Below are 14600 nucleotides of genomic sequence, written 5' to 3' on the forward strand. Positions count from 1 at the left end.
AGCTTTCGGCAGCGACGAATCGAAATACGTCGACCGCAGATGGTATGTCATTGGTTTACGGGTGCACTGAACTTCATCTGCTAGACAACAATCAGTCATTGAAATTGCGGTAATTAGAGTGCACCCCAACGAGCCGAGCGTTCGCCTCCGTTCGGAAGAGAGGTCGGTCGTCTGCACGAGGTGCAGCATTGGCCTATGCTTAGCGCGTCTCATCCGCGTTCGCGAAAAAAGGTGGTACTATTTTTATGCAAACGATGATTCAATGCTCGACGATTGGAGCGGACGTCGCAATATCGTCGTATCTCCCGACGGCTGAGGTGCCATTCACGCTGCTCGCCTATAAATAAACATCATTAGCAAGCATGATCGCAGACAGTGTGTCAAAGCAGTCTAGGCTAAGGAGGGCTTAAGTCCTGGAGCACGCCAACTGGCAATGAGCTAACGGGAATGCCGTTCGCAGTACACCGAGGAAGAGTGAAAGGGAGCGGAGTTTAATATGCCGGCTTATATCAACCCTAACAAGCTCCTATCATGATGGTCTAATGAAATGTTCAGCGCACGGAGGGATAACAGTGGATTATAAGCTATCCATATGGCTTAGGGCCATGATCGGCTTTCGATAGACCTGGACCTCTTGTAGGAGTTTCTCTCATTATATCTTATTTAGCTAAAGTTAACAGTACGTTAATACCCGAAGACTGCGGATATTCATAAAGCGAACCTTTAATTCGCTCCCCGCCTTACTCTTGCTGTCGTCTAATGAGGTACCGTGAAAGACTACAACCCATACGAACTGTCGTTGAATGCAGCGAATGCAAATCCGTTTCTACAGTAATTGAATCGTAAAATGGTGAGACCAGTCGATCGATCACACGCGATCGACAACACGCAAGAAGTAAAGATCGTGAATATTGGCATTCTGATTACTCACGGCACAACACCGTAGAATTCTGAAGGTTCGCGTCGACATGGTCTGCGAGAGTTGTGAGAACTTTTCTGCGCTGCGTATCGACAGGCGAGTAAATTTGTAAAATTAGTGATCAAAAGTACCGGTTGGGACAGCTGAAACGATCTTGCCGGGGAGACATTGCAAGTTGTGGTGGTGGACTCAACGCACTGTCGCGAGTTGGCCGTTACTTACCTGGGAAAGAAAAACAAAGCAGATGAAGATTTATGTAGTAGGAAGATCGACATTGAAAGAAACGATATTATACAAAAAATATTGCCACTAGATATAACGCGAAACTCGTGAGGACAACTAGAGGCGAATAAATCAACAAGGAAAACGGAGCGTTAGGAAACCCCACTGTGGACTATTTCCTATCAGCTTAAATATAAAACAGCAACAAGGTAGTGATAAACGACACATTTAAATTCTATATGCTAATGACAACGATGGGATATTAAGATCCATTTTCTATTTCCTGATCATTCGGGCGGGTTATTTATCTTCCGTATCGAAATCATTAGACTGCACTCCGAAGCAGCATCGCTTCCACAAGATTTGATATTGCTGAGACAAAATGTAAAGACGACAGTATCAAGGATGAAAGATGTGACCAATTTTGTTATGTTTTATGGTGTTGAAGATTTTACGTTTGCTTTCTTAGAAATGAACCATAGTTTTTGTTGCAAGATTTTTAGCGGTTATCGAACAACCATTAGACTCTTGCAACACCCGAAGTGCCTTCTGAAGGGAAACTTTCACTCTGAAACTAAACATTTATCGCATTAAATAAAGAAAGATAAAACTCGATGCATGAAATTAAACGTTGACCAAGAAGGATGCAGATTGATTTATTCGCTTCATAAAAGAAAAATATATGGTATTTTTTAATATCTTTTAAATGCAAACAAGCGATAAAAGGTGTGCATATTCCAAGTAAGGTGTTCGCGTGGGTAGTCGATCATAAACCAATCATTCTGGAGGTGAAAGGGCCTAACGCCAATAAGGAGGTACGCCTCCACCATGGCGATAAAGTAAGCGTAGCGATAGTTTATAATTGACACTTTCCCCGATAGTGTGTTAAATTTGATCGACAGCCCAGGCAAAGAATGTTCAACTTGTATCGACGGTCGGTGCGCAGTGTTGCTTGCCAGCTGGTAAAGGTTTCTTCGGCGTTGGCTTCACGCTTTCGGCAACCTGGTCGGCAACCCGCTTCAACGGGACCATAAATAACCGCATCAAGTAGCTCCAATTCCGATAATTGAATAATAAATCCTCTCCCGACATTAATGGCGTCGTGATTGATGTAAGTGGTCTCTGGCAGGAATGTGCAACTCCTGCAACTTGTCCACCGTACCGTCGAAGCCCTAGCACGTAGCGAAATCATCAATCGACTGCTATCGGGGAGGACTGCGTTGGGATCCATTGGTACTCAATGGGAGCTAGCAAGGGTTGTGGATGGGGGGTTGCACCGATTTATGTTCACGTTTGTCTGCGTAATGTTAGCCTGATCGAATCCTGCTGTGTACTATTTTTGTCCAATCGTACTCAAGTGCAGCACTCGAGTGCATCCGTGACAAGGAGCTGATGCGGAGGATCATTATAATGCCGCACTTCACAGTTGAAGTTGTATCCATTGTCGTATATGTCGTGAGTATACTTCGCACGCCAGTGGCACACCTTTCCCCGCTCCGGGAACACACTGTCTAGCCTAGGTCTGGACACAAAAGACTGCAAAAAGTGCACCATTCAAGGTTGCTACTGCACAAAACGTGATTCCAAACGATCGTGCAGTTGAACCGCTATCCGTATATGCATTTTCAATTGGCTGCGACCTTTGCGCGGCCGTTTTGCATGTTTTTGGACGGTTCGCGTCACCTTGGGCTCAAGCCGTCCAGACAACCGAAACAAAGCGTTTAAATGCAAAATTGAAACAATAAAGTGTGTCTTGATTGGCACGGCGGGTGGTAAAACAGATGCATCCGCTGCTAATTAGCAACGGTTGCCACCATAGGTGGCGCTTTTTGCAATGCATCGGTAACCTTTTCCAAGCACAAAGCCGAAAGGAGCCAAAAATTTAAATTTGAGATACTCCTTCCTGACCGATAAGATATCATGCTGTTTACATTAGTATGCATCTGCTGATCGTCTTAAATCGACGCAGGAGCATGCCGATTATCTCCACGATGCGATAAGTTATTTCTGCCGCAAGTAATTTTTGTCGCTATAAATTTCAATTCGAAGCCATTATGCAAAATAGACACCGATCCGAACAAACAACAAACTGTTTAAAGATCAGATAACTATGCTACTAACAGCGCATAAATATAATCCTCAAGCGCATCGCAACATTTGGCGGGGCTCATTTTTCATCCACGCAAAACGTTTATTATTCTACCGGTGGACATTCGATGCACGCGAAGAATACCATCACTACTGTTCTCGCTCCTCTCAAACGACGAAACATTCTTTTGTTCGCGATTCGGGTGATTTGTGTTCGCCCAAAAAATAAAACGTCATTTTTCTGCAATTAATTAATCCTGCGACCAAGGACGCGCATCGGCCGCTGTGACGTGTATGCATGATTGATACCGGCTTTACTGGTGCAAATCAGCCGAGCGGAGCACGATGACAGAACAATCAATATCAGTTGCTTCAGCCCCGGTTGGAATGTGAACCGAGCCATTATATGCTACCTGACGAATGTTGGCAACCTGCCAAAACGAACGGATTGAGCGAGGCTTCTTCGCCGTCCCAAAAATGTTCGCCAATTTTCCTTCACCCTCCCCCCCAAACCGCGCGGGATACTTTGCATTCGTGGCAGCGTGACTTTAGCGCATTTTGTTTTCCTCCACTCAACCCGAGCAGATCGGAAACTATGCAACGCGCTCGAAACGTGCCGAGGATAATAAATCGTTTTATGTGCCATTCGGTCCATTAGAGCATTAGGCGGAAAGGGGTTGCACTTTGCGGCGCGCAACCACTTAAGGATGCGTCGCGCTAAGAACAACGCGAAGAGGTACGCTCGTGAACGTGATTTGAGTCACACCGGCGTGCCCTGGGAAAAGTTTATGCTCGCACTCTGGCAGGCAAGCCCCGGGATCGATTTGGAACCCGCCCGAAAGATCCGCCGACCAAAGACGGGTCGTCAATCATCCGCCGGACGAGTCGGTGAACGTCGACGGCTGGCTCTGACAGTGGAAGATGAAAGCGAGCAGGAATGCATGAAATCATGCAAATGCATTTTGCCGTTCTGGCCGAGTTAGTTGAGTCGGTTCTGTAACGCATGCACGCACTCTTGCGCGGGCAACTTTGCATAAGGACAGGAAACTAATTTTCCACGAGAAGATCTTGCAGCAGGACTGCTGCGAATTGAGTTTTTGAGTATGCAAAAACTAAACGAAAAATATTTTTCAAACACCTCACCTTTGTTACGCGATCGCATCGAGATGGTAGTTGGGTGGAAAAAATGTTTAACCAATTTTAAAACACACGCCATCATGCAAAAACCCGGTCGGTTTGACATTTGACAAATGCGAATTCTTGCCGTGTTTGCCATTGATTTCCTTTTTGTCAAGCGCGAACAATAAACTAATCTGTCCGTCGTACATGGCCTGTCCGCAGCACACCATAAACCCATTAGCAGCGAACCGCAGCCGGAGCTCGTAAGGCGACCCGATCCGACTGTCAACAGCTCGCAGATTTGGTGAACCACGGCCGGTGACAGGACGGCGCATCGGGGTCTTTGTTGCGAATTGTGTGTGCGGGCAAACAATTGGTCCACCAGCGAACCGACCCGCGCCCTGGTCGCTAACGTCGTATGTCGAACAAGAAAACACACTTCTTGACCCCCACGGATTGTAGGCTTATCAGCCTGCTAGCCGCACAGACAAGTTCGCAAACGACCAGCTATAGGGAGAGATGTTCTTCCATAAATTAAGCTCCGAATCGGGTGCCATGGACGGGGGGGTCTTTGATCGTCCATCGGTAGCGCCCACGCCGGTGTCGATGGCACCCGGTCCCGTGGCCTCAATTAAGAGCATTAGGCCACGGCTGGTTCACCGGAAGACGCACCGCGGGTAATCGGCTCACGAATCTAGATTGATCGTTATCCGGTCAAAGCTGGCCGTATGATTCCTCCCGAGCTACCGGAAAAACCATTTCGCCTAGAAAAGCCTTTCGCAGAAGCCAGAGAGCTTAACGTCCCAAATGCCAACCTACGCGAAATGGTGGCGGACACTGATTTCAAAATGAGGTGCAAATTGTTTCTTCCTTGCCCGTTTGCCAATTTATTCGATTCAATCAGTCGACTCTCGTTAAGCTGATCGAACTGCCGCGGATTAGGTTGGGGCTGGAATGCGGGAGCATTATGAACCAAGGTGAGGTATTCCTCGGACGACCGGCCTAGTCTGGGCTGAGAATGCTTCGAAATTGGCCCGTAAAATTAAATACAATCTCCGATGGAGAAGTCGTAAGCTGCGTGAAAAGGGTTGTACTATCGACGCGCGAACTTTACGAGCTCGGCGCGATGGAATGGTGAGTGAATGAGTGCCCCCGTTCGTCTCTAGACTGAGAGACAATAACCAATTAAGGCCAAGGAGCGGTTGGCATTCGTGGTTCTTGAGGAGTTGGTGCACGCCGCATACGCATCCAGGGCGGTGATGTTTGGCCTACCTAAGTGATGAAGTCATGCACTGGCGCACTCTAGGTTAGTAGGGTACCGGAGTGTCTGGAGCAGTGGCAAGTGTTTAGAACATAATTCTCCATATTTCGGACATCCATAAATTTGCACCTTGCCCGAAGGTAAACGAGCACCTGTACAAATAAGCTACCGGAGTTCGTCCCGGCGTTTGGACCAGTGTGGGCGCCAAAAGCCGACGATGGCCGCCCCATTCCCGAGCTGATTCTTACCAGACACGATGTGCTTGGCCCTGGTTTTCGGTTCGCGTGCCAATGCCCAGCTGTCGGAACGTGCGGATGAGCCGACGCAGCAATCCACCTTGAAGCACGGGGTGCGATTTCACGTAACCGGCGTCGGCGTCATGTCTGTCTCTGTGCGCAATGGTTTGCAAATTTGTGTGTAATACAACCGACCGCCGTGGGACGTCTTCATCGCCACCGTACTCTGGCCGGTGATGGAGTTATTTTGATAACTCTGTTAAACATGCCCGGTTGGCAGCACAAAACCGCCACCGTTGCAAACGGTGTATGTTGCGCGAGGGATACTTAAACAAGCCCCAGCGCATACGCCATGCGGAGAAAGTGTGCGAGGGAAGGTCGGGAAGGAAAAGCCCAAGGGGTAGAGAGTTTATCTGCAGCTACTGCACACGGGTCGAAAAGCAAGTGAAAAGTATGGTTTGCAGCGCGGTCAGCAAGTTTCCTCCGACATTCCCGGTGGAATGTGGATCGCCTCAGACACACCCGGTCTCTCCTGAGACTAGCGGCTATATGGAAGGAGATCGTGCTTTCTCGCCACACGTCTTACTCCTCGAGGGACGTTTGGTGGTCGAGGAATTAGCCGGAGCATTCCTCGAGCGCCCATGGTGCATGTTTTGTCTGCTAATCTGGTTCAGCTATTTCTAATCCGCAGAACTTCCGGACATCCACGGAGCAAACGGAGGAGAAATGAAATACGACTACTGGTTGACTGCCGTGTACTCGCGCCTAATGACCCTAGAGGAGGAGGAACGTCACATAAATAATCGACAGATTTAACGAACGTCGCCGAGACCGAGACAGGTCCGCTGTGTGGTGGCTTATCGCGAGATCAGCGTGCTAGACGAAGAATGGACTCCATATAGCAGAGCACTGGATGGAGTCGCACTAGCTTCTGCTCGATTTATATTCCCAGCTCCGCCCGGTGGCACGCCGCTGATCTATTACTCTTATGAATCCAGGGGTCAACACTGGGCCTGCTTCGGCCTGTTAGTCAACCAAACAGTGTTGGAGTCAATGGAAAGCTGCACGCAGACTTGGTGAAGCAGACTCCGACTAACCTAATGCCCAACGCCTAGCGATGGAAACCATTTGATTGTTAATCGCAATTAACGGTCGACTAACGGTAGGTTGTGACACGAGTGAACCTGTGGTGGCTGCATTTTTCATCCGTTTCCATCTGCATAGATCAACCAGGTGGATGCCTTAAACCCTTGAAGCACCCTTGGGTTTGGTTAGGCAAGAGTTTCCCTTAAGATGTCTTTTGTTATCAAAGCCTTATGCTCAATATTTGGGATAGTTTATAAGTATGATAACATTTGGAATAGCTTTGAAACACTTTCGTTGATGGTAAAATATATTTTGCGAACTTCTTTCTCGCTCGGAAAAGGTTCAAATTCAATTTTACAGTTGCCGTCGGACCCGAGAGCGCTCCCGCCTGGGAGCGCCATAAGCCAAAGTTCAAGGCAACAGGGCGAGACTGCTGCATTTCGTACGCACGCAGGGTTGCATATCGAGAATCGATACGGTCGAACAGCGCTCACCGGATGCGGACAAAGCTCCCAGTGGGGCAACCGCGGCAATAAATTATCATTCCCCTGCCGATCTCGATGGACCATGTTCCGGCGGGGTTCCGGGAGCCTTTGCAGACGCAATGACGGCGCGCCGCTCTGAGTGACTTCTGTACGCCTGGCAGTGCGTCGACGGGTAACATGAGCCTCGACCATGTTGGACCATTTTTCAATTCGTACACGCGAACCCGGCTGCGGTGGTGCGGTCCTACCCGTGTACGGTCCATAAATTACCATCTGTCAATCGATAAATTTTGCAAAGTGATAATTGCACACCACAGTCCAACACTACGTCTTTCCTGTGCTAATCGCTACCACCGATCGCGCCCCCGGGTTAAAGTCGGCTGAGCAACGTGCCACTTCCTTAGCGGTTGCCACCGGGGCGATGCGCGTGGAATGATTTGTGTAGCCACGGTTCGGCCGTAACTGTCGGTCGGTTGGTACCAAGCCAGTTTGCTGCCGGGAGTTGTGAGGTGTTTCTCGCTTCTCTTGGGCCCAAGAACCGTGGGGGAGATTGCGATCTGGAGCATGGCAAAACAACCTCACGTGCCATATATTGCAGAAGCTCCGTGCGCCGAACCACTTCCTACACCTTCGTTCCACGGCAGCGTTTGATGACTCTCCCTCCCCCTTTCAGCTATCAGAGATGTTTGATCGTGATTGTTTACAAAACCCGCCCGCCCGATCGTTTGTTCGGGAGAACTAAGCGCACTTTAAACACTCGAACATTTTGACACGCGCAAATGTTGTGAAGTGTGAAGTCGCCCAATCTGTCTGGAACAAGTACGACACGCGGGTGATGGAAAGACGGACCGCCCGGATGGATGAATCCGGATTCATCCGAAACTCCAACCACCTCCGCAGCTTCGTCGCACGTAGGCTGCGAAAACGATTATCGATTCATCTGCTGCGAGCCAAAATTGCGCGAATTAAGTTTTTATTACTTGTTTAGTCCGCCAAACCCGTTGGCGTTTGTCGGGCATCGTCGGTGCCTTCATTGAGTCGTTCGCCGCCAAACCATCACAGAACAGAATAAATCCGTGGGGGTTTTCAATCGGCCGCTACACTAATTCCCCATGATCTCATCACATGTGTGGAACTGTAAGATTTTGTTCTGTTTACTATCCTCAATGTTTTCACTACGTGGGTATTTGATAATTTCTTCAGCGACGTACTAGAATCAATTCCGAGAAATTTAAATATTTTAGGATCGAAACGAACCTGAATTCCACAGTTAGATATTGCCGTTACAGCTTTACCGAAATAGAATGTGTTAAATCGATGAGCGAAAAAGCGATTTCGTGATTTTCGCTGGCCAATCGTAAAATTCAAAACATAAAAGCGAACATTAACTATAAAATAACAAATATGTAGTCGCACGTGCATATTTGAGACCCCAACTTTTCGCCTCGGTTAAACCATTTCTTAAGTGAAAGAAAAAATAGCTTCAACTTACTGCTACCCACCTACCGGAGCTATCCAATACACCGTTCAGCAACAGCACGCCCACTGGACATTCGGACCTTCGGATACGATATAACCAACGGTTTAGGCTTGTAAATCGTCGAACGGCTAGGTGTGGAACCCCGTACCAACCGACATCGATGTCGCGGCGGGTCAAATTACAATTCGATCCCGAGCCACAGTGAAGAAAACAAAACTGCCACGAGGACTGAGAGGGGCGAAATAAACCATCCCCTCCAATACACCCTCTAAGCCATAGGGCTAGCGGAAGGGTGGAAGGGTCAGGGGTAGATAATGTAAGCGGGACGATAAAGACCACTTACGATGATTATGCTTATGGTGTCATACGCGGCGTAAATAAAAGAAAACAGCGAAAGACACTTACATCAGCGAAAAATTTCTTATTCATTGATGGAACGGCGGAAAACGAAACGGAAAGTTTTTCTCCTCCCTTGGTACACATATGGAGGGTTTTCCCTTTCGGCAGCGAGGGGGCTTTCGACTGCGGGGTGGGGGAAGAAGTGGACGAAAAGGTTATGACGGTACAGCGGACGGTACTTTGCTGACAATAGCAATCAGAAAAGTATTCTTCGATAAGTTATTAATGTGCATTCAAATCAATTCAGGATACGCTTGTGAGGGGTGCATGAATGAAATGTAAGCATACTAAACCATCTTTCTGATTTATAGCTCGGTGCGGATGTATGGAGATACGATTTTCCGAGTAATGAGAATTATGAAATCGCGTTACACGGATGGGATGCTTTTTCCTCTATCCTCCCACCAATGCACACCCACATTCACACCCGACCGGACACAGCGACCGCCGGCGTGTTGGTCGGCCTTAAATCAAACCTCAGAAACCGAAGGCATACGGGCGAAATGAAACAGGCTTCCTAATTCCACGCGGACGATTGCTGGGAAATGAATAAAGAGAAAGCAGGCAGCTTACCTCAAAGCGAAAGATAAACAAATCAAATCCAATTTCCGCTCCGCAAGCGAGCTGGATCGTGAAGGTGGTGGAATGAGGGGGGATACGATCGGGCAATGTGTGACCGTGTAGTAATAGGTATTGGTTTTCCCGAAGTAGATGGGGGGGGGGGGGGGGGGGGGGGGGGGGGTGAGTAACGGCCACACTGGTGATGAATGGAAGGTTATGCTTTTAAAACGCTTCATGCAAAACCGGAAACCATCGAACTGGGCGGGAAGGGAACCATCAAACGGATTTTCCCACCATGTATTTTTAAGGCAAGAGGAAAACCCACTACTAAAAGGAGCGATATTGTCGGAGGTGCATGGAAAGAATTACAACCGGTGATCAAAGATAGTTGTTGAAAAAGATGGAAAGAGAAAGAACAATACTCACAAATATCTTGATATTGCGATTTTGGGAGAGTTTTTCTCGTGATTTAAATGATCTTCGGAAACAGTAATTGCATAAACAAATCTCCAGGAGCATAAAACTCGATCAATTTTGAGGACAATGAAACATTGGCTGCTGCGCAGCGAAAGAGAACGTTGAGCAATGAAAAAATAAAAACTGGTACAAATTCCAACGCAGGCACAGGATTTGTTGGCATGCGATGCATTGTCCATTTTATCCACCGTGTCCTTAATTAACTCATCGCCTGTTTTGGTAAACATTCAATTTAGCATACCCTTCAAGCCTTCCTGTGCTGGCGAAAAAAAAGACAAACTTCTTGCACATTTTCGTCCACCTTCTGCAAGCGTTGCATAAATGACGAGCCTCCCGCTGGCCGCTGGCGGTTTTGGGGCGTGGACGTGCCCAATCGGGGCGATCTACCGGGGTTCACGTTGCGAGCCGCCCTCGGGCGGCATTCGCCTGTCCGATGCCCATTTTCGCGGGCATCCCGAGGATGTGCGTGAAGAATTTTTGAACAACAAAACTGGAATGTTTGTCCTCGCGTTGCACCGGACCATGCAAGCAAAGGGGGGCAGCAACATGTAGAGACGAGCAAGTCGATTTTCTTTTCCGATCTTTTTCACCTCTTTTTCAGCGCACTGCTTGCGTATGCGTGCTATTTGGACAATTTCGTCCACACGCAGCCCCAGACAGGGCTAGTTTCAAATAACATAATGACAGTAATCACCGCTAATCTCGTGCAGGTCAAATCACTGATATTTGGAGATATTATCAGTGACGTCGGAGAAGTAGATACGCCGTACGGCGATGATTTTTAATAAACCATTGCTATTCAAATTAATTTTTGCTTGCATCTTCGCTTCCGTTCACACTCCGAACACGTAGCAAATGTTGGTTACACGAGCCAGGAATGCACAAAATTGACAAACACGCAGACAGCTGGATCGTTATCTAACCGCTGCCTGCTGAAATTCTTCAATGCATTGCCTTAAAAAAAAGGCTACACTTCAAGTGCACTGAAATGACTTTGAGGAGCGCGACAAATGCGGTTAGCGTCCCTTGGTGAGTCCAACCAGCTCCTCCTTTCTCTTGCATCCACAGCCCTTTAAGATGATGCCTTTAATGATGCACGAATTTTTCTGCTTACCCGCTTTGGTACCGAATCAAAGCACCACGTCAGGCCGAACACGTACCAACTACCGGCCAAGCTTTTTGGCAGAAAGGAATGTTTTTGTCATTCTCCGTTGTTTTTCCCTCTTCGGTTTCTTTGTCCAACGGACGCTGCGGAAAAATCGGCCCGCGATCGTTAGTTGCAATTGCAAATTCTTGCGTTACACTTTGTGCTGTCGAGAGTTTCGGTTTCGGTTTCTGCAATTGTTATTAACTTTTTTTGCGAACGCTAACGAGGCAACATAAGTTTGGTCACAAAGACAAGGGGAGCACTTCCGTATTTACTCATCCCAGCAAGTGTATTCCATTTCAAAATTGGTTCGCTGCCAATTTCGGTCGATTTCTCCCCTTCTCCCATGTGAGTCATGGTTGGCGAACAGGCCAACCAGACAATGCCGTTTGGAAGATCCCCGTTACTTCGAGGAACGATAAAACGACAACCGTCCGTCGTAAAAACATCCTTCACCCGACAAAAAGGATTGTCGAACGATTGGTGGAAATTGATTTAAAAAAATGCAGTTATGGCGGAAGTTTTCAAAAACGTTTCTCCACCCGAACCGGTATCGATCGCTCCCCGAGGGATGCGTTTTTTTTTTGTTGCCTTGCTGCAGTTTGGTGTTTATGTTCTTGTTTACCGGTTCGGGTCGAATGTTGATTTTCGTGCCGTTTTTACTGCGGCGGCGCGCTCGCGTAAAATCACGACCACACCGTCGTGCCCAAAATGACCGAAGATTGACGGTTTGATTGAGATTAATGAATCAATAAAACGATGCACCGTCACGCAATCGCTACGGTTATCCACTGGAGTGGCGGTGGACTTTGTGGTCAACAACAAAAAATCACCCAATGTGATCGTAAAATCGACGTCGACAAACAGATCAATATTCCAACGAGAAAAAAGGTGCAATAAAAACAAAAACCGGTCCACATAAGCGGCCAAATACATCACTGACATCGGTGCATCGGTGAGGTGGATTGGGAATATGCACGACTCATTCCACGGCCACACTGTTTATGCTACTAATGGCGGCGAGGCCGGATAAACGCGGAAGACCGATCCACTCCAGCGCTGCACCGGCAAACCAAACTGTCAAGTGTTTGGTACCGTCTCGCAAGATAAATGATTCTTGAGCGAACTTTTTCGCTTTCGGTTGATCTACTCGAGCCTCCCGAACTCGTTAGGCGAACGGGTGTAAAATGCGTATGCGTCCGTACTCGTTGGCAGGTAGAAATGCATCTCCTCCAGTTCCCAGAGTAGAAGGAAGCGCAAATTACGAAACAGCAATGTCAGTGATTGCTTGTTCGGGTTGGAATGCCCTGACGATCTCGTTAGGATAGGAACCAGACCATGTACGCGGGTTCTGATTGATGGCTTTGAAGACACTTCAAGATAGTTGCAAAATTAAGCAACACCACTCAAGATGAATTGTCAAGTGAAGATTTTAATGATAAAACTGATTATTTATTTACAGTTTTTTAGCAGTTGATCAACAATGTTGCAAACGCAGGTCAAATGCAAATATATTATGTTTAACGAAATAAAGAGACTTTATCAGCGATTTAAATGTTGCATAGGGAGTCGTTTTTCAGCCATTGGAGTGTCGGTTTCTTGTAGGGAATAATTACTTTTTTTTAGAGATTTAGACAGAATGAACAATTATCATAATTGTTGTAAATAGTATGAAAAAAGCATAAATTATGGTCAAAAAGTTAGTATCTTTATTCGACCAATTACAAATGATAAAAGAGACTAGCGTCCAGTAATCGCCTCGCTTTTATAGCTCTAGTTATGTCGGTGTAATTTTTTGACATCGACTCGTTGACACTTGTCAGAGGTGTCAACAGTAAATACCTTCTACTTCCATGCGTCTAAATGATGCAAATTTTAATTTACTCGTTTGTGATTGAAATCGTGCAAAATGAGTTATTAATCGACACAGAGATTTTAATCCTTACCAGCGATGCGAATCCCAAACGAGTGAATCAGTAAGTAAATTACTAGTGCCTCTGTTTGTGATTTCAACTAGAGATTCGAATACTTCTTACGAATTCAAATCTCTACGATGACTAGTATCGTTCATGGAATTCTAATCTTTGTGAGAACCAAAAGTGATTTGCAAAAACTGTCGGTTAGAATCTCTCACTCTTACTCATCCTTACTCAGTACGCACATCACTAGTTTCTTGATCTTGCCTCATTCGTTCAAATCCCACCGATACACCGTTGAGGAAGAGTAAAAAAATTGACTTGAATAAAAAAAACTAAAAATCCACATACCAGATGAAAATCATAAAATCTTTTATGCAGAGTAATAAATTCTTACCTTTGTCATCTTGCCCACCGCTTCCGCCCGGTGACGTATCGTTCGGTGGTGTTTCATAGGGTGGCACCGGTTCGGACTCCACCAGCACACTAACGCCGGGGTGACCGATGGTCACGCCCGTGGTCGGCAGGAAGGACACTCGCGGCGGGAATGTCGTAAAGTCCTGCGACAACCAGCTCGGAGACGCCGGACCGCTGCGTGCGTTCGACGCATCGTCCCGCCCGGCCCCATCGGACGTGGATCCGAGCAGGTGCACCGTGACCGTCACCGCTATCACGATAAATATGAGGAGTATCACAAAAAAGCACACAATATCGCGGCGAGAGGAGGAGTAACAGCGAGTCGTCATCACTGCTGTGCGAAGGATGCTGTACGCTGCGTGATTGATGCGCACCCGGGGGGAGGAATTGGGGAGAGTGGGTTTGGGTTACCCTACACCCTTGCACACACTATCGACACTTGTAGAGGGACACCGGCCAACACTGTGTCGTTGCTTGTCGACACTATCGGAACGATTTGGCGGCTTCACCACCGAGGGAAAAAAGGGACGTTTCGAGAGTAACAGAGAGAGAGAGAGAGAGTGTATGTAAATGATCATGCATGAAGGCACCGGAAGTAAAGGCTATTCACTCTCTTCTGTTCGCGCACCACACGACCGGAACTACTCGCAAACGAAAGCGGCACGTGCCACCATTTAAATCGCACCCCGAAACTTGTGTGTCACTTGTTGCAAACAGGGCCCCGGATCAGGCCACGACCGAAAAGACGCTAAAAACCGTGCCTTCTCGCGCAAGGACCAGCCTGGGC

General features: G+C 47.4%; 1 protein-coding gene across 1 annotated transcript in view; it reads right to left on the minus strand.

Moving 5' to 3' along the window:
- The window catches only part of LOC131272336 (A disintegrin and metalloproteinase with thrombospondin motifs 9), an 85940-nt gene extending 71798 nt beyond the window's left edge, over window positions 1-14142 (minus strand). Inside the window, 2 exon segments of the mRNA XM_058274045.1 lie at window positions 12507-12531; window positions 13812-14142. Coding sequence (XP_058130028.1) covers window positions 12507-12531; window positions 13812-14142 — 356 coding nt within the window.
- Between the last annotated feature and the right edge of the window lie 458 nt (window positions 14143-14600).

This window comes from Anopheles coustani, chromosome 3 (genome assembly GCF_943734705.1).
Source record: "Anopheles coustani chromosome 3, idAnoCousDA_361_x.2, whole genome shotgun sequence".
Taxonomy (NCBI): Eukaryota; Metazoa; Arthropoda; class Insecta; order Diptera; family Culicidae; genus Anopheles; species Anopheles coustani.